This window comes from Rhincodon typus, chromosome 11 (assembly GCF_021869965.1).
Source record: "Rhincodon typus isolate 14 chromosome 11, sRhiTyp1.1, whole genome shotgun sequence".
Taxonomy (NCBI): domain Eukaryota; kingdom Metazoa; phylum Chordata; class Chondrichthyes; order Orectolobiformes; family Rhincodontidae; genus Rhincodon; species Rhincodon typus.
In genome coordinates this window covers 16,922,404-16,947,842 of record NC_063342.1, presented here as the reverse complement: position 1 = coordinate 16,947,842, position 25,439 = coordinate 16,922,404, and the positions used below count along the sequence as shown (strand labels likewise).

Below are 25,439 nucleotides of genomic sequence, written 5' to 3'. Positions count from 1 at the left end.
AAACCCAGCTGGTTCACCAATGTCTTTCAGGGAAGGAAACTTGGTCTGGCCTACATGTGACTCCAGATCCACAGCAATGTGGTTGACTCTCAATTGCCTTATAAAGTGGTCTAGCGAGCCACTCAGGTCAAGGGCAGGTAGGGATGGGCAATAAATGCTGGCCAGCCAGCAACACCCCGGTCTTCATCGGTGAATTTAAAAAATGGTTTGGGTGAGAATATTGGAGGCATGGTGAGTAAGTTTGTGGATGACACCAAAATTGGTGGTATGGTGGAGAGTGAAGAAAGTCATCTAAAAGTATTATGGGATCTTGATCAAATGGGCAACTGGACCAAGGAATGGCAGAAGTATAATTCAGATAAAGTGTTACATTTAATAAGACAAACCAGGGCAGGACTTACACAGCTAATTGGAGGGCCCTGAGGACAGTTGTCGAAGAGAAAGTCCAATGGACGCAAGTACATTGTTCCTTGAAAGTGGTGTCACAGATAGATAGGGTTGTGAATTTGGCATGCTTGCCTTCATCAGTCAGAGCTTTGAGTACAGGAGTTGGGATGTCATACTGGTCCTAGTCACATTGTATTCCTTAAAATGAAGCTCCAATTTGGTCAGTACTTTGATTCTAATTATTACTGCCCTTGTTTACTGGTCTTTCATCTGGGTAGGACCTGATTGGAGTTAAACTCTTCCCCACATGTGATCTCGCAGTCTGTTATTTGTCCCCTTGCTCATACAAAAATGGATGATATTGCTGTCATTTGCATTATGTATTTCCATAATACAATATCAAAGCTTACTTCCCAGTGCCAAATGATGCTGTATAGAGTAAGGACCCTTCTTCTGAAGAAGGGTCCCGATCTGAAACATCAACTTTCCTGCTCCTTTGATGCTGCCTGACCTGTTCTTCCAGCTCCACACTGTGTTGTCTCTGACCCCAGCCTCTGCAGTTCTTGCTATCTCTGTCTAGGAGGGGCTGTTTTATGTTGTTACCTCCTTTCTGACACCTTATATGGTTTTTTGAATTGACTTCCAATACTGAGAACTTGCAACTAGTCTACTTTGCATTGCAAACGACATCCTGAGAAACACAAAACGTTAGAGTTGGATAAACTACAGTTTCCTAATTGATCCTGGCATCATATCACTCAGTAATTATTTAACCACAAATATATTTTCTGGTCTTATTAAACCTTGTTTTTTACTGTAGCTGCAGAATATATTGCCATCTGCACTCAATATTACAATGGTGATGTCGTTAAAGAAAGCTTTTACCTTTATGTGAGTAACATCAAGAGAAGCCCATTAGCCTACTTAAGGTATGGATGCCACATATCAGACCTTATTGTTCATGTAAATGTTAGAGCCTCACTCAGAAAAAAAAACTTTAGATAGATTAAAAAGAAATCCAATCTTTTCTGAGCTTTTTTTCTGACTTTCTAGAGAAACTGGAGACTTAACAAATCTTGCTAATAAAAGAGAAACTTCCCTCGAAAATATGAGGTGCCATCCAATTGATAATTATTAGTAGCAATTGGACTTCTTTAGTATTTTGCATTATGGAGTATTGCCATTTGGAAGATGGTGTGTTCTATGACTCAGTACCCTGAAAATGCCACAATTATATAACAATATTTAAAATATTAGCAAAGTTTCAAATTTGTATGACGTTGAAACATTAAACAATTACTGTTAAGTAAGTGTTAAAATCTAAGTATATATAACAGTTACACAATACACACAATTCCAACAGCATGCGGTAACTCTATAAAATCAGTTATATGTCTAATTAAATCTCCAGCTATGAATGTCTGATATTTCACTTATTAGGAATACATAAAAGCCTGATTTTTGTTGTGGAATGGTGTAAAAATGATTTTTAAAAATTATTAAATGGTCAGATGTAAAGGGACAGTCTAACCACTGCAGCACAATCACCATCTTTTAGTGAATGATAATGTAATTCATGATGGATGGTGTCAGTGCCTTGAAAGAATGTTATAATGAAGCAAGCACAACAATGTTCTGTCTTACTTCCCTCTGAGTCACCATTAAAGGTTATGCTATTTCATAAATTCCCAAAAATGTTCTTGATACGGATGTGTGCATCATCACTGTTAGTAGTGCTAAGAAGAAATCTGTTCCCAAATGACTTGATAAACAGTGAGTGGCATAATATTAAATTTTCAAGTAAATCCTTCTGTATGCTTCCAACCTGGATCACCAGGCCTAGGAATTTTTTTCCCCTTTATTCATTCACAGAATGAGGGCGTCACTGTCTAGGCAGCATTTATTGCCCATCCCTAATTGCCCAGAGGGCAGTTAAGAATCAGCCACATTGCTGTGGGTCTGGAGCCACATGTAGGCCAGACCAGGTAAGGGCATTAGTGAACCAGATGGTTTTTCTGACAATCAACAATGGATTTGTGGTCATCATTAGATTCTAATTCTAGTTATTTATTGAATTCAAATTCTACCATCTGCTGTGGCGGGATTCGATCCTAGGTCCACAGAATATTATCTGGGTCTCTGGATTAACAGTCCACTAGGCTATTGCCTCCCCATGTGGTGGTACACATAATGGTGTCACACCTATTTATGAGTTTCAAGGGATCAATGTATTAAAATTGAGACTCATCATACAACCTCCTGTCCTAACCCAAGAATTCACAACTGCAAAACTCTTCAAAACTTTCTTTAATCTATAGTCGATGTTAAGGGTGCAAGTCCAATCTTAAAGTAGCACTTCAATTCTTGATTTCTATCATGTTAAGCTGTATTGTTCTGGTGGTACTGCATATAATGGGCCTCAGCCCTTCACTTCAAGCTCTCAATACAACAAGAGACACAGCTCTGGCAACCTTCCCTAAAATCACTTTCCGCACTTTCCTCTTTGCTGCTGAGACAGATTTCGCCGATGAAGGTATTTTTTCTACTAGGATGATGCGGTAAACAGAATGCTGGTTTACAAAAAAATTCAGCTGCATTAAATCAGACACCAATTATATTTTGTCTACAAATTTCAAATAAGTCACAACGCCCTTGTTATGTGCAGTTGATAATGTTTTTGTCAACCAATCAGAATCTAATAGGCAAAAGAAGTTGAATGGTATATTGTTTTTATAATTTTAACTGTTGGCTTGTTAGTACTGCTAACACTTTAAATAAAACCAGTACTGTCGCAAAATTAGGCTTAGTTATGTGGCTTGTTTCTGTGAAATGAGGATGTTATGAAGGAGAAAAGACTTGTTATATAACAAGGTGTAGAACTGGATGAACATAGCAGGCCAGGCAGCATCAGAGGAGCAGGAAAGCTGATCCAGAAGGGTCCAGACCCGAAACGTTACCTTTCCTGCTGCTCTGATGCTACCTGGCCTGCTGTGTTCATCCAGCTCTCCACCTTGTTATCTCAGACTCCAGCATTGGCAGTTCCTACTATCTCTTGTTGTTATATAATATCTTTTATAAACTCAGCAATTCCAAAATGCTTTACTTTACATTATGTAATGGTGCATAAGAACAGAAGTAAGTTCTCAGCCCATTGTGCCTATTCTACTATTCAATTAGATCATGTTTGGTTGTACATCAACTTCATCTACCCACCTTAGCTCCATAGCCCTAAAAGGCATACTGCAGTTGCTTGGGTCTCTGAGTATGAGATACAGCTTCCTTCAGGTTGACAGAGCCCCAGCAGTAGTTCACATCTCCCATGTCACTCAAGTCTTGTTTATAAAGGCCTCAACTTTCTCAGCTTTGACCTGGATGAGGCCAGTCAAACGTATAGACCTGTTAGTCATGCTTACCCCACAGGTTTTCCACAGACCCAGGATGACGTCTTTGTCAGACATTTTCTGGGCATTTGACACTGTGAGGGTCCCTGTCAAAGACTGCCCCAAGTCAATCTGTGCAGGGGCAGGCTCTATCCTGTATGGACAGGTGGCAGCCTTTGCGACAATGTTTGAGGTGGGGGGCACAAGTATTGAGAGCTGAAACAGCTTTTTGAAAAGCACGAGTTTCCATCAGTCTTTTCCCTTTGTTCCCTCTGAGGACCTGCCTGCATTTCTCTGCTGACCAAAAGCAGAAGAGCACAACTGCCAAGGTGGAAACGGACAGCCAAATAGTGCAGGCCATTGAGGTGGATCAGCATGAACTTGACGGCCTAGTGAGAATGGCTACTCTTTCAGTGGAGGTGATGATTGGTGCGAATAGCTTGGACAACACAGACGTAAAGCTAGAAAAGGACTCCTCACTCCTCTGTGTTCTGTGCAAGGGCACGGACTGTCTCTGAAAATTCTGACAGAAGCACATGCATTTTCCACCATGCTGCATGAGTTACATTAGTGTACATCCCCTGAGGCTCAGTATTTGTATCCAGCTGAGCAGAGTTTGGACTCACACAAGTGCCATTGAGAGTCTTCGTGGGATCTCTTCAAATTGAGACCCCTCATTAGCTGGATCATCCTGTCCACCCTCCCAGACTGGACAGAGAATTTGGAGGAGGATGAGCAAAGATGCACAAATATTTTCATCAGGCTTCTAATACGAAGCTGCTTTGGCATGAACTGAATTCATAAGATTCTGTCTGGAGCATCCATTTTGATGGCCTGAGATTCATTTTTTTTTTGAGATATTGAAAAAAGACCTCACATTGTTGTGGTGCTTTTTCCAACCTCAGGATATCTCAAAATGCTTGGCAGCCTTTGCAGTATTTTTGAAGTGTTGTTATTGTTGAAATGTAGAAACAGCGCGGACTCTCAATCAGCATGACCATACAACAGGGATATAGAACAAGGGATGATTATTGATCAGGATAGAATCATAGAATTTTTATAGTGCAAAACACATTCAACTCTTTGTGTCTGCACTGGCTGTCTGAGCATTTTGGTTTAGTGCCAATTTCCTGCCCTCTCCCTGTCATCCTGCACAATGTTTGCATTTAAGTAATCACCTAGTGCCTCCTAAATGCCTCAGTTGGACCTACCTCCACCACACATAAAAGTAGTGCAAGTATTTCTTTTGCAAAACATTTTGAATCTGTCTCTCTGGTCTTGATCTCCTTACAAGCGGGAATGATTTTTCCTGATGTATTCTGCCCAGACCCCACATCAAACTTCTATCAGCTGTCCTTTAAGCCTTCTGCTATCTGAGTAAAAATAGACCCACTCTCTCTGATCTATCGTCAAGGCTGAAGTTTCTCATTCCTGGAATCATTCTCGTAAATGTTTCCATACTCTGTCCTCATTTGTCTCATTCCTGAAATGCAATGCCCTGAACTGCACCCAATACTCCATTTGAGGTCTCACTCCAGTCCTATATAAGTTCAATATAGCGGAAGAGTTATCCTGTTGCACTTAGAATAATGCCAAAGGATCTTTAACATACACTGGAAAGGATAATATATACTTCAGTGTTTTATTCAAATTAAGGAATATAGAACTAAAGTAAGTGACTGGAATGAAGACACATTAATCATGACTGATTGTCACAGCTGCCTTTTGAATGCTGAATAAAACATGGAAAACAGGAGCAGAATTAGGCCTTTTGGACTTTTGAGCCTGCCCCACCATTCAGTATGATCATGGTTGAACATCCAAGTCGGTATCCTGTTCCCACTTTTTCCATTTTACACTTTGATCCCTTTAACCCGAAAATCTATCTTGGCCTCCTTCTTGGAAACATCCATATTATGGTCTCAACTGCCTTCTGTGCCAAAGAATTCCACAGACTCATCACTGCGAGAGGCTGAATAGGATCAAAGTGTAAAATGGAAAAAGTGGGAACAGGTTACCGACTTGGATGTTCAACCATGATCATACTGAATGGTGGGGCAGGCTCAAAAGTCCAAAAGGTTATTTTCCCTGGAGTGTTGGAGGTAAACTTATAGAAGTTTATGAAATCATGAGGGACATGGATAGGGTGAATAGCCAAGGTCTCTATCCGAGGGTAGGGGAGTCCAAAACTAGATGGCATAGGTTTAAGGTGAGAGGGGAGAGATTTGAAAGGGACCTGAGGGGCAACTTCTTCACACAGAGGGTGGTACATGTATGGAATAAACTTCCAGAGGTAGCGATAGAGGCTGGTACAATTACAACATTTAAAAGGCATCTGGATGGGTATATGAATAGGAAGGGTTTAGAGGAATATGAGCCAAATGCTGGCAAATGAGACTAGATTAATTTAGGATATCTGGTTGGTGCAGACAAATTGGACCAAAGGGTCTGTTTCTGTGCTGTATGACTCTATGACTCTGGGTGAAGAATGGCTTCATTTTATGCATTGTTTATTTCTCCAATCTCTTTATTCCATAACTTTTCAAACAAATTACTCTTAAATCATTGATAACATTGAATTCTCACTAGAAACTAACCAAAATGGCTTTGATGATTGACAGGCTTGCATTGTAGATGCACCCAAAACAATATCAAGCCTGATCTGTGAGCAATAAATAGGGATTCAATTTTAACTGGATTGGCCCCAACAATTCAATCATTTCCCATCGTGATTATGTTGCTAGAAGAGTCAAACCCAGGACTGACTTATTTTTCAATGCCCTATTTTATTTGCAGGATTCCAGAATGTCTATGGGTTATCATACCCATGGCACTGTTTATGTAGAATTAAAGAGAAATCCCAGGACAAGTTCCTTAACCAAAAATGATTCCATTATTCAAAACATCTGATGTCATTGGGCTATTTATGATTTTGGAAAGCTCAATGTGCTGAGGTTAACCTGGAACTGACATCATCTGCTTCTGGCCATTTCAAATATATGTTTCCACAGTTAAATCTGTCCTCTTTAAATCTGGCCACTCAATTGGCTGGCACAGTTTGAATTTGTTGTTGTATTGGATTGTTAGTTCACCTGGCTACACGTGTAGAGGAATTCATCTCCCTGTTGATCTAATCCTTCTTTCCCCTTGTATACAGGAATTGTGAGGCTTGTCCTGTCGTTATATTCTGCAACTCAGCTGAAGGACATGATTCAGACTGTCCCAGACTCAGTGGCTCATATTAAAGTAAGTCAGTAAGATACATTTCTGTTAAGTTATTGCCTGTGAATGGGAGTTGAGAATATGGGAGTTGTTATGGAGCCATTCTGGTGCTGATTAATTATTTACATGTGTATTTCTCAGTAAAGCCCTGCAAAATGTTGAAACATGTGACAATTGATATTTGCCAATCTGACGCTAGCTCCAGTGTCTTCCGTTGTCCTATTGCTTCCAGCTTACAAAGAGACAAAAGGAAAAAAAAAGACTTGCATTTACATAGCAGCTTTCACATCTACAGGATGTTTCAAAATACTTGGCAACCAGTGAAACAATGCTAAAGTGTAATCCCATGTTATGCTGGAAACATAACTAATTTGCACACAGCAAACTCCCACAAACAGAAATGTGATAATGACGAGATAACATTAATTTCATATTAACAAGGGATAAATAATGACTGGTGCATCAGGATTAACTCCCTTGTTGTTCTTCGAAATATTGCCCTGGGATCCCTTATATCTGCGTGAAAGGGAGCTTTGGTTAATATCAAATTCAAAAGACAGCATCTCTGACCATGCAGCACTCCTACAGTACTCCTCTCGAATACTAACCTCGATTATTGCACTCAAGTGGAACTTGAGCTCGCATCTTTCTGATTGAGATGTGAGCATGCTATCAACTAAGTCAAGGCCAAAACCTAAATAGAACCATGAAGAGAGTCAGGGATTATAGTAACTTATGTGCTTGACTGGATTAGTTGGTGATTACAGAACAGAGACCCACATTAACTGTGAAAGCCTTATTTTTAACCTTTAGAATCTACACACCTCAACTAGTGTAACTTAGCTTGCTATTAAAGTTGTGTTCAATAAACACCCCTATGTTATGAGGAGAAACTATAAAGATTTCTACTTCTGATCTCTGTCTATTGATTTTACTGGATAGTGTGTGTGCATGTGAGTTTGTCTGTGTGAGTGTGTCTCTGTGTTTGGCCCTATAAGGTCTCTGTATGTACGTGTATGAGACTGATAGAATCAGATAGCTGAGGTGGTGTGTTCTATTGAGATTTACTGTATAGACTCCATAAATGAAGGAAGGCTACTTGATGAAGCATCAAAGGCTAAGCAACATACCTTCAGTGCTGTTTGATGATGCTTTTGTGAAGTAACCTGGAGATGTTTTATTCTGTTAGTGAAACTATATCAATGTAAAATGATGTTGTAGCTGAGCTGCTTAATCTTTAAGACAGGAGGGAGGAAGTTGGGCAAATGAAATATGAAGAAAAGAGTAGAGTTTTGCAGATAACATACTTACTGCCAAATCAAAATGGGCACTCAGTAGTTATAGTTTATGAGCAGGCTGTGACCATTTCTGAGTTCAAGCAATTAAGAGCCTGTGACAAGTGATCTCAGCTACACAGAGGCACAAACAAGAGATGAAGAGTTTCCATTGAGGTACAAAAAGAGTGAGAATCACAGTTGATCATCTCAATTTCGTAATTGTAGTTTCAGATTGTAGTCTTAGGAAATGGACTTTTATTGACAATCTTCATTAACCAATGGCTCCCTTAACAAGGTGATAGAACATTTAAAAAAAAGGAACAGAAGTAGGTTATTCATCCCTAGATGCCTGTTCCACCATTAAATAGATCCTCTTTCCATCTCTCCATCTATTTGCTTTAATTTTGTAGCCCGCACATCATTGTTAGAATAACCATCATATGAAAGTGAGTATGACCATTCAATTGATGGAACCAGACCAAAAGGATTGTAGCAGTTCAAGAAGGCAGCTCACCAAAACCTTCTCAAGTGAAGCTAGGGGCAGGCAATAAATGTAGGCCAGCCAGCAACTCCCAAATCCCAGCAACAAATAAAAAGAAAGACAGTGGGCAATGTTTAGGATGTAAAATGCTGCTGCTTCTTGATACAAGTTATGAAAGAGGAACAAAACATGAGCAATTTTCCAGCAAGAGAAACTTATTTCTATTTAGCGCCAGACATGTACTAAAATCTGGCAAGGTTGCTAATCCTTCAGCGAAGGCACTGTCATAGGTTCATGAAGGATGCACAACATAACTTCTGTCACTGGTATGCCACCCTCCCCTAAAGAGATTAAAAATGATATACAATCATCCCTTCCAACCTCACCATTTAAATTATAACTAAATATAATGGGCGAAAGAGTGACTCATAGACAACTTCAATGCTATTTGTACAACCTTTGGAACTTCATTCATTGCTGAAACTAAATCCCTTAATTTAGAATTTGGCCTGCTAATCTTGGAGATTATTATCGCACCTCCTATGTACAAACCTCAGTTCTACAATAACATGGTTATATTTCAGAGAAAGTCCAATCTTCCGCTACGCTTCTGTGGGAAAGGCACCTTAATATTGGATCCAACATTTTTGCCATCTTTCAGCTGTTCAGTTTTTCCATTAAGGAGTGCAGCTTCATTAACATATGGAAATGCTGGCCGCTTCCTAACCCACCTCTGTTGAAACTGGGTGGACGTGTTCCAAGCAGATCGAAGGATTCAGAATTTTGGAATTACCCTGTCGAATTCCCATGAAAGAGTGACAGGGAAATGTAATAAGAATGGGCTAAGCATTCATGTGATGGTACTTGGCATTTGTAGACTATTAAGGAATTTTGTGTTCCATGCAGAGCAGTCAGCATGGCTGATTCTTTTGACTTACAACTTATTGCTTTTGCATCATTTTGTAAATTTATGTGATTCATGGCAAGCTGAATCCCTGTGAATCATAAAATTATTATTGTAGGCAGGTTAAACAGAGCAGGTCACCAGGAAAAGGAAGGTCCTTTAATTAATTAGAAAGCAACCAAACATCAGGTAAAGCTGCTAGATCCTAAGAACAGTTGTTATGTGAGGTAACAGGATATGCACAAGTTATGTTTGTTCCTGCCTTTTGAGGCAGGGCAGGAGCATGTGTTTAGAGATTGATAGTAGAGATATAAAGATGAAAGAGAATTTTGGAGTTTGGTTTTGGAAATCAGTGTTTATGCAGAGAAGCTTCTCAAGATTTTAAGAGTGTTAGAGATAGGATAGATTGCGAATGACCTTTAGATCAGTGAGGAGAGAACGTAGTAGGACAATTAGCCTTTTATAATTTCATGCTTTCTTCTATTACATTGATGGTATATTTTTTTTCTCTACTGCAATGCACAGACAGTAATGGCAAGAAAGCTTGGACTGCATGAAAAAGAGTTCTGATTGCTAAATATTTGGCTTCATGTTTTTAAAAAATGACTGCGCTTCTGCAGTTTGAAGCATGTGGTTTCCAAGTGTCAGGCCTGGAATTTTAAAGTGGAAAAGTAAATTATGGATTAGAACAGCCCCTGATGCAAGCAAGGTTCTTCTTGGCAAATTGATCTTGATCTGTGCGGTGATTGACTTCAGATTAAATGGACATATGTGTCTTTGCATGCGTGTGTGCAGTGAAAGAATGGGGCAAATGGTTTTCTTTTAAGCAGCAGCTTTATACTCAATACGTAATGCCTTTTTTTTTAACATTGTACACTGAGCAGTTAGACTTACATTATTAAATTGATTTAAAGGGTTTTTGGCAGTGTGAGGATAGCAAGATCTGACTCGCTAAAAGTTAGAACAGGGCAGAGGACAACAGCTAAAAATGCATGCATTATTTTTCAATGATTTTTTGTTTCACGTTTGAGACTTATTAAGATGTGCTCTTTCATCATGCTCCTTCACTTTGAATTCCCTTTTATTTTCTATTTTCTTTCTCAATCAATCGCTCACCCTATTATCCACACCATTTCTTTTACAAACAACACTCCATCTACCCTTTCCTCTTTTATATTTCCATTTTGTCTCCTCCTTCTCTGCCATTGCCTACCTTTCTAGAAGACTTTCCTCCTTCTCCCTTCCTCTTCTTGCTCTCTTCCTCATTCATTCACCCTTTCTCTATCTGCCATGATCCGTTTCTTTCCCCATTGCATTCCATCTCCGTCTATTCCTTTCTTTTTTCTTCCCATTCTTCCTGCTCCAACTTAGGAAACCCTCTTCAAACGGAGGGTAAGGAGAAACTGGCAGGAATTTCAGTATCCAGCAGAGATAGATGTAAGATAATTAGTAAAAGAACCAGATGAGGGATGAGGAGATTTTTTTTCCAGTGACCATGGCGGCTCAGTGGTTAGCGCTGCCGCCTCATGGTGCCAGGGACCGAGATTCGATTCCAGCCTTGGGTGACTATCTGTGTTGAGTTTGCACATTCTCCCCATGTTAATGTGGTCTTCCTCTGGGTGCTCTGGTTTCCTCCCACAGTCCAAAGACATCCAGGTTATTTGGATTGACCATGCTAAATTGCACCGTCGTGTCCAAGGATGTGCAGGGCTCGGTGGATTAGCCATGGGAAATGCAGGGTTACAGGGATAGGGTAGGTGGGAGGGTTTGAGTGGGATGCTCTTCAGAGGGTCAGTGCAGAGTTGATGAGCCAAGTGTAGAGATTCTATGATTTAATAAACTTGCAGCGAGTTGCTCTGATTCATAATGCACTGCCTGAATGAATGGTAGAAGCAGATTCAATGATAATTTTCAGAAATGAATTGAATAAATAGTTGGTGGGGACAAAACAAAAATGCAAGGTACTGAGGAAAAATGCAGGGCAGTCATGTATGGAAAAGATACAACACAGTCAAAACAAACTGAGTGGTCTATTTCATCTCTGCATGAATCTATCTATCTCCTTTCTACTGACACCTGAAAATAATCTTCGCCCGTTCTGGTTGCTGCTGTTTCTCTACTGCATTGTGTGACACTTTAACCAGACTTGTTGCATTCTCTCATGTGCCACATACTCTTGTCTGAGTCTTTTAATTGGAAACAGAGTCTGCACATGGACAGCTTCGGAAGGTATTGTATGTAGATGATATTGGTCAAGCATTCAGGCAAGAAGAAAATAATTGAAACAAAAATAAACCTGAGATTCTGACTTATAAAACTTTCTGAATTAGTTACAATTTACAAATGAGAACAACATGCAAAGACATGAAACAATAATGCAGAAAGTGTGTAGTCAGCACTGTCATTCAAATTCTATTGCTATAAATGATTCTCTGGAACAAGATTAAAGAATACTGCATTAGATCTCACATGTATATGAATGACTGCATTCCATTTGGAGTTTATTGGACTAATTTTGTTTGATTTGGTAATGTTTGTTCTATCCAATCTTATTCTTTCTCCTCTCTTTCTGGTGACTGCAGCTCTCTGTTACCTCCAATCAGCTGACAATTATTTATGCTGAGTCCTGCTGTCTTTGTGAGATTCTTCACTGCACCTCTGCCTGAGATTTACAAATACCACAAATTCTAATATCAAGGCAAAGGGACGCTTTGTTGGTGGTGTTCAGGACACTGCATCTTTCAAATGACCCATTGAAAGAAGTCACTTTAGCTGGTTGTAACAGGTTCATGATATAACTTTGTACTTCTACCACCAAAAAAACAAATTGTTCTCAGGAAGTGGTCACTGCAGGCCATTCATGGACTGGGAAGCAGCAATGATGAGGGAACTGGAGATGCACATGTCAGGTTGACTTGCGAGGGCCTGAGAGAGTTATATGTTCTCATACACCTGTTGCTCCAATTGTTCTAGGTAGTAAGGCCCATATTTCTGGAAAATGCAGAAATAAAATGTAATATTGTGCAAAGAGAAAGATAATTGCAATGGTTTTAGTACTTCAGTCTTCTTGTTTGAACTTCCTTGTTTAATATAATTAGCCCTCCATTAAATGTTCACACCTGTAGCCCAGTTAGTGTTCAATAGTGGGGACTATCACTGCAGCTGGTGTGAGAGGGGGAGGGGTAGGCCATGGAGGCAGGTTGGAGGGGAATTGGCTGGCGTTGGGCCATTAAAATAAGAATTAAAGCACCCTTCAGAGGACCAGATTATATTTCACTTTAATATCGCACTTGTCAAACTATTCAGTCAGTTGTATAATTAATTCCAGAACTTGAAATACACTCAAGCCTACTTCGATGAAAACCAGATCTGCGAAAGTTTTCAGAACGTCCCAACTTGCTCCCAGTTCATTCCAGTGGTTTTCTGCGGTATTTTAATTCAAGCCTCTGAATACAATGGCCAGACAGATAGAATTTTTTTTTCTTTTTTTCAAAATTATGGCTGGAAATGGACTGAATGAACTGTGAAGGTCAAGCCAAGAAATATAACAGTACTGGTACTAAAACTGCTTCCTCCTGACCTAGCTGTACATTTGAAAACAAACATTACCTTTAAAAAGTTATATGATTGGCTTATGCCAATCCAGACATTTATGGGCCTTGGACAGTGGGATAGGGGATGGGAGGTCCCAGCAAATGGCAGGGGTAGCTCCCCAAAGCTTTCATGCCTTTTGGGACAGTTTCTGAGGCTTGGGCAAGCATATGAATCAGTTGCCCGTTCAATGGACTCAATCAGGTAGCTTAAGCAATTAAAGCTCCTATCTTGGGTGACTTTTCACATTGTGCTAGCTTTTTGCCAGTGAAGCAGTAGTTCCTCACCAGGTGTGAAATTCTACGGAGATGGTCTCACTGTGGCAGGCTGAGTGGCCATTGGAATTAAAGGCCCCTTCAACCAGAGAGGGGGTTGTGAGTATGGATGGGTTTCTACCTTATTCAGTGACTTACCAGCTTGGTCTGTCTGCTTTATTAATTTTTGACGCTTTCTAGAGTGTTTCCACTTTGAGCTGCCCGCATGGAAGCTGAGCTGCGTCAGCAGCCTCCACCTCTACAGTTTGTTGGCTAGAGTTGGAAGAAATACTCCCATTCCTGTTGGCCCACAGACTGTGCTGGAAAAAGCAGGAAGGGTCTATGCAGGCACAATGGGCTGAATGGCCTGCTTCTGCACCATAATTATTCTGTGATTCTGTATAAGTGGTTCCAGCCCTTCTTGCCTCTTCTTACCTGTCAGATTCCCCAAATGTGGGGAACCTGCTGACATTAGGTAAAATTAACAATGACAGAAGTGCAGCCTTCTTAGACATTTCAGTTAATGGCCCACCTCATAATAATGGATTTCTTGTCTGCCCTGTCACATATCTCTTACAAAACTGGAAATGTGTATGTTTAAATTGAATTTAAACTTTTTACAATTCTTATTTCCAATTTTCCTGTGATGGGTTTGTTCCCTTACTCTTAACAGAAGCTACCAGGAAATGCACAGAGCGCTTTGGAGAAGAGTTTTTCTTTGACTTCCCCTTCCTTTCTGTGCAGACGTGTTTTCCCTTCACTTAATGACTGGTTTCCATGATATATTAACACAGTGTACACAAAATAAGCCACCAGCCAATGTTAAACTTTACATAATTGGCTAGTGTTCAGAATTTGTGGATGGCTTTCAATGAGCTTTTCCAGTGAAAACAACAAACTGCTGAGAGCTTCTATTAGTCATTTCAATGATGCTGGTCTACTCCACTCAGAATTATTTAGCAACCTTCATGGCAGCAACAAATGGCAAGTTATTAAAAATGTCTAAAACAAAATTTGCAAATGTCGCAATTCCATTCCTCAGTCCTCATTTCCTTGTAGCTTGATTCAGCCTTCCTTCCTGGACTTCAGCAGTCTGAGTTTGTATCTGCATTTCATGTCCCCTGTGCTGACTTACCGGCTTTGGTTTAGGGACCATTCCTTCTATCCTGTTCTCAGGTTGCATCATTTCTACTCCACTACCTACTTCTTCTATCAAGTCAATCAGTCAATTCTTCCAACAATTTTTCCATCTTGTTTATCCTATTGTTCTATAAGGTAATGGTTCTGAAAGAGTTAATGTTTGAGTTATGCTGAGTCCCAACCAGTCTGATGATGTTACACAGCCTCTGGCTGAAGAGTCGGCTGGATTCTAGCACGATCTCCTAATAGAGCCACATGTGTCTTTTTGACCTCCTGTTAATAATAATTAATATGCATCGGAATTAATGTAACCTGTATCTAATTACTTTTAATGTAATGAACAACATCTTGTTATGAAGGACTAGAGGTTCTTGGCTGAGACATATTTGTGGTCCATCTTCCACCACAGACTATGAATAGCCCCTTAGACTAAAATAGGAAGGAGGATTAGTGGCAGTACTTTCTCCCAACCAGAGTATGGGAGGGATGTGATTGTACTGGAGATTTACCAGGATGTTGCCGGGCTGGAGTTTCAGTGAGGAAGAGAGATTGGATAGACTGGGGTTGTTTTCCTGAGAGCAGAGGAGATTGAGATGGAAAAGATTGAGGCATATAAAATTATGAGTGGCATGGATAGCGTGGACAGGAGGAAAGTTTTCCACTTGATGGAAGGAAGAATGACCAGGGGGATTTAAGGTGAGGGGCAGAGGGTTTAGTGGGAACATGAGGGAAAACAATTTTCACCCAGAGAGTGATGGGAATCTGGAACTCAATGTAAGGGTGGTAGAGACAGAAACCCTCACAGCATTTAAGAAGCATTTAGTCCTTAGAAGTTTATAAAATCAACATGGTGCTCAGTTACGAGTGGTGTACCACAAGGATCTGTTCTGGGTCCTCTTCTATTTGTGATTTTTGGATGAAGGAGTGGAAGGGTGGATTAGCAAGTTTGCGGACGATACAAAGGTGGGTCACGTTGTGGACAGTGCGGAGGGCTGTTCTAGGTTACAAAGGGTCATTGATAGAATGCAGAGCTGGGCTGAGAAGTGACAGATGGAGTTTAACCCTGAAAAGTGTGAGGTGATTCATTTTGGAAGGACAAACTTGAAAGCAGAATACAGGGTTAATGGAAAGATTCTTGGCAGTGTGGAGGAACAGAGGGATCTTGGGGTTCATGTTCACAGTTTCCTGAGAGCTGCCACCCAGGTGGATAGAGTTGTTAAGAAGGCGTATGGTGTGTTAGCTTTCACCAATAGAGGGATTGAGTTCAAGAGCCGTGAAGTTATGCTCCAGCTATACAAAAGCCTGGTTCGGCCACATCTGGAGTATTGTGTCCGGTTCTGGTCACCTCATTAAAGGAAAGATGTGGAAGCGTTGGAAAAGGTGCAGAGGAGATTTACCAGGATGTTGCCTGGAATGGAGGGAAGGTCTTACGAGGAAAGGTTGAGAGAGCTAGGGCTTTTCTCTTTAGAACGATGAAGGATGAGAGGTGACTTGATAGAGGTGTACAAAATGATCAGAGGTATAGATAGAGTAGACAGCCAGAGACTTTTCCCTAGGGTGGAGGTAGCTATCATGAGGGGACATAGTTTTAAAGTGAAAGGAGGTAGCTATCGGGGAGACGTCAGAGGTAGGTTCTTTACTCAGAGAGTGGTAGGGGCGTGGAATGCATTGCCGGAGAGGGTAATGGAGTCGGCATCATTAGGGGCATTTAAGCGGCTATTAGATAGGCATATGGATGATAGTATAAGGTAGCGGTGGAGGTTAGATAGACCTTAGGTTTTTGGGTAAAAGTTCGGCACAACATCGTGTGCCGAAGGGCCTGTACTGTGCTGTACTGTTCTATGTTCTATGTTCTATGTTTCTAAAATCATGAGAGGTATAGGTAAGGTGAATGACTCATGTCTTTTTCCTAGGGTGGGGGATTCAAAACTAGGGGACATATTTTTAAGGTGAGAGGAGAAAGATGTAAAAAAGACATGAGAGGTAATTTTCTTCCAGAGTGGCTTGTGTGTGGCATGAATTTCCAGAGGAAGTGGTGATGCAGGTGTAGTTACAACATTCAAAAGATGTTTGGATGAGTGCATGGATAGGAAAGGTTTGGAAGGATATGGGTCAAGCACATGCAGGTGGGAATAGTTTTGTTTGGTATTATTACCGAAGGTCTGTTTCCATGCTGTATGACACTAGATACATTTGTGATGCCAATGCATACAAGGCTGTGGGTCAAGTGCTGGAAAGTAGTATTAGAACAAAACTGGGTGTTTGTATTTGACTGATATGGACGCATGAGGCCAAAGGGCCTTTTTCTTTGCTGTAGGCCTCTATGACCTCTGTGACTCTATGACAAATGGTTGGTACCAGCAATGTTCCCTCTAAGCTCCAAGGTTCCACACATTGTGATCGGCATTGGCATGCAGATCATGCCAGCAGCTTCTGATTCCAGATGTTGCTGCCATGCACGGAACTCGGGGGCCAGAATGAAAATTCGAGGGAATGTTGGTAGCCAGGCATCACATTGGAATACATCGGGGTGTTAGCTGTGTGCATCTTTGCATTATAATACATCAATGACTGATAGCCTACAGTTCCTCCTGCACAATCTGTAACAGGGCATTGCTTTCCTCTCACGTTCAGTTTATGTAAAATTCAGAATTCATGACACTGTACTTATTCTCAAACTTTGAAGGTATTTATTAGATATGTTGGATGATTCTTTGTACTAGGAAGTTGCAACTTTTCATGAGGGTCTTATCTTCCTCGCTAGAATAGCTCAGGAGAGCAAAGTGATCAAATCTTAAGGAGAAATCGAAGATTTTTTTCCCATCATGTTTTGCTGTTGACCCTGGCTCTCCCACAAACTCTTTTACAATGATCTGTTTTATGGGTTTCCTTTCCAAAATCTGCAGTTTAATTACCAAATGTTCAAGAACCTCTTATCAATTGGCAGGCCTTAATTCCTTTCGTCCACAACAATCTGCATTGTTTCCTGTTATCGGTTCCTTCAGTAATAATCTTACACAAGTTCCATTTCATCTGGCTAACACTTACGTTTCCCTCTCTCAGCAGCCTGGGCCACAAGCAGCACTGACTACAATTAATCTAACAAGTACATTCTTTACGCAAAGGTTTTGTTGAAGCCCATGCTTAGCTTTTTCTTTGAAATAAGCATATAATATCCAAAACCCTTCACTGACAGATACTGACTCATCCAACGTCTCCACTCCAATGGCTGACCCCCTCCAGTTCCTTGATATAATCACTGCCAAAGACTGACCCGTATAGCCTCTCCTTGTTCCCCTCAGATCTGTTTGGTACTGTACACTAAACTGCTAAGCAAGACACAACCTCCCCCATCTCCCTCATTTCCCCACCTCTGAAATGACACTGAACTGGATTAAATGCATTTTGTTTTGTTCTTGATCACCTAAATTTAAAAAAGAATCAAATAAATAAAGTAAAAAAAACTCAATACTCCAAAAATATGTATAATTTTCCAAGTCCTCCATGTTTTGCAACTGGAAAATAATGTGTTTTCTGTGGGTGTAACACAGTTTCCACCCAGAGAGGTTTTAAGATTCCTAACTCGTGATTTGTAATGTTAGTTTTAAGGAAAGGTATATATAATGAACCACATACTATAATTATTTAAAAATGTTGCAAAAGAAACCCACAAGACCTGTGTTTTCGAAGGTTGAATGGACTAAACGTGCACAGCCAGTTAATGCCAGGGTCTGTTCTTGGAACTGCTTTGCTTTAGGGCTTGGTGGAGAGGCAGACAGAGGAAAAGTCGGAATTTGTTTAAAATGCAACTCTTCTCTATTAGTTTGGAATATTGTGGCACTGTGCAGATTATACTAGGTGCACTTGGGGGTAAGAATAAGTGGTCTAGTCACATTCCCCGATCTAACCATCCTATATACATGTGAGAAAAATATGAACAGACATTGTACAGATCCTCCGAGCTTTATGGGATGGGAGTTGTTGTTTGTGAGGGGATGGGGGTGGTGGGGGCGGATTGGAAGTGTCATTACCAAGATGTGGCAGACACATACACACATTCTCATGTGCCCAGTCAGCTCGCTCTGCACTCCAGATGTCCAACTAACTACAGCTGTCTGCTCCTCTCAGCCACACTCACAATAAAAGGTAAAGACTGTGTTATCCTTTACTGTTCAAGTTCTCTTAATTGCGTTATTCTGCAGTGTGCTGGGGGAGGGAGTGAGCTGGGGGATTGAGGAAAGGAAAGGGAAACTTCTACTGGTTTCTGCTTTCCATACAGTGAAAAATCCTTCATAATTCAGTGAAAACAGAAACAAATTATTTAGGACAAATGAAGGGCTTGCGTTTTTCTTTGGACTGAATGTGTTGCTTAGAGTTATGTTGAGGATTGGTTGGATCTATAGTTAGGCAATAATTTCATAATGGTTTAATTTTGGAAAGGAATATGTGTGTGCAGCCTCATAACAACTGCAAAACCCAGGGTGAGCCAATTCATGACACCTAGCTTCGAAACATTCATCCTGCTCCAACTGTTCAAATCACTTCAGAAATTTATTTTGTGTTGCTGCTCATTGCATGTTACATGGTGTTATTTTTTTCATCTACGGCAACTCCTGCCGGTTCAATAACTGTTTAAGTGGTGCAATGGAAACAATGTAGTATGGCACTATCCAGCTGGATCAGTCAGTTTGATTACCAACAATAGCAACATGCACATTTCTCATTTTTGTAAGAGCTGCCATTCACTCCCACATATAAGTAAGCATTTGGTTGGAACTAAATATTAGAGATAATCAGTAAAACTGCACATGTTGCAATTTGAGAGAGGCTGTACTGAAGATATACTATGAGCTAATTGTACAGGGTCATCAAAATTAAAGAGATAAATACATGGTTCAAAGATTGGTGTGGAAGGAACTGGTTCGAATCATGGACATTGGCATCAGTTATATTTATAGAGTCATACAGCATGGAAACAGACCCTTCAGTCCAACCAGTCCATACCAACCATAATCCTAAACTAAACTAGTCCCACTGGCCTGCGCTTATCCCATATTCCTCCAAACATTTCTTATTCGTGTCCTTATCTAAATGTCTTCTAAATGTTGTAACTGTACCTGCATCTATCACTTCCTCTGGAAGTTCATTCCACACATGAACCACTCTCTGTGTTAAAAAAAAAAATGACCACATGTCTTTTTTAAATCTTTTTCCTCTAACCATAAAAATATGCCCCCTATTCTTGAAATCCCCCACCCTGGGGAAAAGACACCTGCCAGTCACCATATCTATAGCCTTCATTATTTTTTAAACCTCTATAAGGTCACACCTCAACCTTCTACGCTCCAGTGAAAAAAGTCCCAGCCAATCCAACTCTCCTTATAATCCAAACACTCCATTCCCGGCAACACCCTGGTAAATCTCTTCTGAACCCTCTCCAGCTTAATAATATTCTTCCTATAGCAAGGAGACCGGAGCTATACACAGTACTCTAGAAGAGACCTCACTAACATCCTGTACAACCTCAACATAATGTCCCAACTCCTATACTCAAAGGTCTGAGCAATGAAGGCAAGTGTGCTAAATGCCTTCTTAACCATCCTGTCTATATGTAATGCAAACTTCAAAGAATTATGTACCTGAACTAAAGTCATTATGTTCCTGTTAGAGTGAAAAGTAAGGCTGGTAGGGTTAGAGAACAATGGATGAATAAAGATACTGAGGTTCTAGTCAAGAATAAAAAAGAATCATATATTAGATACAGACAACTTGGATCAAATGAATCTCTTGAACAATATAAAGTGTGTAAGGGCATTCTTAAGAGGGAGATCAGGAAGGCAAAGAGAGCATATGAGATAGCTTTGGCAAATAAAGTTAAGGATAATCCAAAGAGATTGTAAAAGTACGTTAAGGACAAGACAGTGACCAGAGAGAGAATATGGCCCCTTAAAGATCAAAGAAGTCATCTTTGTGTTGAACCTCAGGTGACAGGAGAGATATTAAATAAATATTTTGCATCAGTTTTTACTGTGGAGAAATAAATAGAGGCCAGGGAACTCAGGGAAATAAACTGTTTGAAAACAGTTCACATTACAGAAGAGGAAGTGCTGGAGGTCTTAGAAAATATAAAGGTGGATAAATTTCCGGGACTTGATGTAGACTATCTCAGGACTTTGTGGGAATTTCTGGGAAAGGAGGGAATTGTTCTGATGGGACAGGCTATATCTGGATCATATCAGGACCAGAGTCCTGGCAAATCACACAACTAGGGCTTTGGATAGGGCTTTAATCTAAATAATGGGGGAGTGGATCTGTTGCATACAATGTTGATTAGACAGCAGCGATACCAGTTTCGGGCTTGATTCCGCAGCAGGTTTCGTCTCTTAACTTCATACAGCTGAACACACGTTCAGCATCAGGAAAGACCACACCCTGCTGCTATTGAAAGGATCACTGTTACTAACAGGTTATCTGCTGTTTGATATTTTCTGGCTGTTGTTATGACCCTACAAGTGTTTGAAGCTTTCTATAATTCTTTCAGGTTGTAAAAGTCTACATTGGCAGATGTATTTTCTAACTTTAAAGCTTCTGTGCAAATCAGTTATTCTCAGGCATAGGTGTATTTGTACACATACCCTGTAGAATACAGAATAACTTAGAGGCTCAACAGGCCACACAAAGCAAGGCAAGCTCTGACTGCCTCAAGTTGCATACCACCTTGTGCTGCAAAAGGATTGGTATTGTTGGAAAGTGTCTTGCAATGCATTTGCTTACTCTGGCTTATATGGCTGATGAGCTGGCAGTGTGTAAGCTACTCAATGTAGTTTTGAGGTGTGTAGCAGTGCTATGCATGTAAAGGGAGGAAATGTATATGAATGTTGGTCATGCTCGTATAGAATGTTAACCTGATTGGTAGAGATTGTTGGTAGCTGAGTGATAGGTGTGTAGTGATGGGAGTAGTGTCTGAAGCTCCTAGAGTGGGATAGGGCTTTCTAAATTATGTTAATTGAGCTTGACCCCTTGTGCGAGATAATTGAACTTTATGTGGTACTGCAGCCAGGTTCCTTGAGACTTAATTCTAGCATTGACCGCCATGGCTATCTGTTCCTGATGTTTTTTTTACCATAGATCTGGATGGCTGACTTGTCCCTTATGCATCATGGATATCCCTGATCGTTTCCATATCCTGCGCCAAGAACTCCACTATAGGGGCAGAAACCTTGAAACCTGCTCTCACCCGTGTTGTGGCAAAAGATCAGTATCCCTGGACAAGTGTTAACAAACCAGCATTGTCCCTCACTGGCAACGTCATTGTATATCAGCAGAAAAACCACGCTGTCCAAGGCACATAGCTGGTATGATGGAAACTTCCTTGCAAATGTCACTGCACTCTTTCACCCTGGGTGCTGTTTAACCACCACACCATGCACATTACTTGTCTTTGACTATTTTCTGTCTGAGCACCCTCTAAGTCGGTCCCCATTGACCACTGTAGACCTACATCTTCTCATTGTCCAACAGGGGAACTTCAAATTCAGGCAAAGAATCAGGCAAATAAAAACACAGACTTGCGCGTTTATTCATAGGATGTAAAAAGGAACATAAACAAAGCCAACAGCGACTGAAATTTGCCTCCACAATGCCAACCAAATTTAAGAATCATTGCCAGTCAACCAATTGTACTGTTTCCAGTTCTGTTCCAGAAATGGGTCTCAACGAGGTCTGACCTGGAGTGCCTGATGCAGCTGAGCTCTGTCATGGATGATGTTAATTTCCTCCTTCCCCATGTCCTGTCTTCCCCTCTTCAAAAGACTGCATCCATTCCCCCAGCTCCTCATAACCATTGCCTGCTCCATCTGTGCAGAGTACAGCACACTAGAATGATGCAGCACACTCTGTCTGGTCTAAACTGGAGGCAGCCCTCCCACTCACTTGTTAAAGTAACGGAATCACATTTTCAAACACATGACGCATTGAATGAGGAGTGTGATATTATACATTTTTGGTAGAAGCAGTAAGGAGAAGCAATAATAATCAGCTATTCTGGGGACGTAGATTCAAATGTCACACCAGCAGCTGGTGGAAGAATTTGAATGAATTTTGTAAATCTGGAATTGACAGCTAATCTCAGTTGTGATGCCCATGAAACCATAATCGATCATTATAGAGACCTATCCGGTTCACCAATGTTCATTACAGGAAGGAAATAGCATAAGATACACTGCAGCAACACAAAGACACTCCATAGACAGGACCTTCCGTACCTGTGACCTCTAGCCCTTAGAAAGACAAGGGCAGCAGATGCAGGGGAACACCACCGCCACCTGCAAGTTCCTCTCCAAGTCACTCACCATCCTGACTCAAAACTATTTTGTCGTTCCTCCACTGTCACTGAGCCAAAATCCTGCAACCCATTGCCTGACAGCACTGTGGGTGTTCTTACAAAACGAAGGAAGGGGAGTCATGGACCCTCAAACAATTCGCATGAATCTTTTTTGCAACTTCTCGAATGCTGTTACATTCTTCCTAAAGTGCCGTACACAGAATTGGGCACAATGCTCCACTTAAGGCCAAAACAATGTTTCACAAAGGTTTATCATAACTTCAAACTTTTGTATGCAATGTTTTCTAAGGCCTAGCAGTAAGACATCAATGTAGGAATTTGTATGAGATGTTCGTTGTTTTAATGCCAGTATCTTGGGGGGATTAATGCTACCATTTTATTAATAGACAAAAATAATCTCATTCAGATATTGTTAAGCATTTGTAAGCTGATAGTGTGATGCATAACTTCATTTGACTTAATATTTATAACCAGTAAAATTACAGAATTTACTTTACTTTTACTTCTTACTTTGTAAATAAGTGAGGTGCATGTCGTTGTGAATGATGATCTCCTCCAGTCCCACAGAAAATATCCTGTCTAACCTTACCACGTATTTAATTCTGTTAAATGTACATCAGCTTTTCCCAGAAACTGTATTCTTGGATTGGAGTTTGGTTAGGATTAAGGTGTCAGCAAACACTCAAAAACACTGCATAAAAAGTGAACAATTTGTAAAGCATAGCCCACTCAATCACTCATTCAGTGATCTTGTCAAAACACATAGCTTATGTTTATATTTAAAGAGGAGTGAAAAGGTTTCTGAAATATACCGTCGCCTTGTGTAGAATCTGGGAATGAACTGAGAGTATGTCAAAAGCTGAAATTAATGGCTGAATAACAATGGAATCTTATAGGCTTTAATCTTGAATTCTGATACTAAAGTGGTAAGTTTGGATCAGACATCCCATATGACAACAATGAATAATAGGTTGCTATTACACACTTTCAATGCTTGTGTTAAATAAGATGAATGATGTACATTCCATCATGGTTGTGATAAATTATATCAAATAACAGAAATGTTACTACTTCTCTGCCAGCCCTTCAATATGGAGAGCCTCTCTCGTGGAGGATCAGCTGTGGGTGGCAATGCCAAGGCTACTGACTTGCCAGGGGTTCTGGAGAGGTAGACTGCAATTCTTAATTAGATGGTGGTCTTGCTGGTGGCCTTTTAATTGGCAGTGGGGGGTAAAATTGCCTGTGCAGGTCCAAGGGGCAGAATTTTGCCCTCATACTGGGACATATGGTGAGCCAGTAGAGCTGCCTCGGATTTTAGTTCCAACTTCGTGAAGAGCTTTGACTGCACCACTGGCCCCTGATATCAGGGCCCTCTCACACGCACCCATTCTACCACAGGGACCTGATTCTGCTTGGAGGAATGCTCGAAATTGAAAGCTTCGAATGGAAAAATGAAATTTTTACACTGTTGGTTATATGCAGTATAGATATGCACTTCAGAGTCAGTGTTATATTTTATGCCATGGCAAGAAATGCAAGAATGAGACCTCAGCTTCTCCATGGGTAATAGGAGTTTAATCCAATGCTTCATGCTTATAGCTGCTTTCCTCCGTTTAATTTTTTTTTCAGTCACTACACCCAGATTTAACTAATCATACACTGTAGCAAACAACAGCTACCAGACCCACATAATCAAACACCAAATACTTGAGCAACTGAACGCTACATTTAGTAGGTCCTAGGTTCAATCCTTACTGTAAACAATTCAGCTCATAACCTGGATTAGTACTCCCCTATACTCTGTACAGCTGTAGCAACAGTTTCCAATTTTTCAGAATTTTCCTAAGGACAGGTGTAGATAACTCGCCAATAGTTTCCTCCTTTCCATCTCCTTCCTTTCTTAAAAAGTGGTACTACATCTGAGTTTTTCAAACTGCTGGGATCTTTCCCGAATCGAGGGAATTTTGGAAGATTACAATCAATGCATCTACTATCTCATCAGCCACTTTCTTTAAAACCATTGAGTGCAGACAATGGGATCTAAAGGATTTGTCAGCCTTTCATCCCATTAGATTTTCTTGTATCTTTTTCTCTAATAATCATGCTTGTTTTGAATTCCTCCCTCCCTTTTGTTCATGCCTTGAATTTCTACTATTCAAAGGATGCTGTCTATGCTTTCTACCAAGGAGAGATACAAAATATATGTTCAAAGCACTGCTATTCCCTTGATTCCCATTATTAATATGCTGTTTTATTTTGTCTAATGAACCAAATGTCTACATCAGCTACATTCGTCATTTGTATATACTTGTTACAGCTAAAAGTGTTTGTTTCTATACGCTTGATAGTTTCTTTCATACTTAAATTTCTTCCGTTTTTAAAAATCACCCTTTACTAGTTTCCAAAACGTTCCCAGCTTCTAGACTACCATTAAACTTTGCATCATTGTACATCTTTCC

The 25,439-nt window shown here is 40.4% G+C and overlaps 1 protein-coding gene across 5 annotated transcripts in view; it reads left to right on the top strand.

The window, feature by feature from the left end:
• erg (ETS transcription factor ERG) overlaps positions 1-25,439 on the top strand; it is a 256,741-nt gene that overhangs the window by 55,029 nt on the left and 176,273 nt on the right. For all 5 annotated transcript variants that reach the window (XM_048603141.1, XM_048603139.1, XM_048603140.1 and 2 more), the window contains one exon: positions 6,925-7,013. In XM_048603141.1, the coding sequence (XP_048459098.1) occupies positions 6,975-7,013 (39 nt within the window). In that variant the 5' untranslated portion in view covers positions 6,925-6,974. Of the gene's footprint in view, positions 1-6,924; positions 7,014-25,439 lie in introns of those variants that run through there.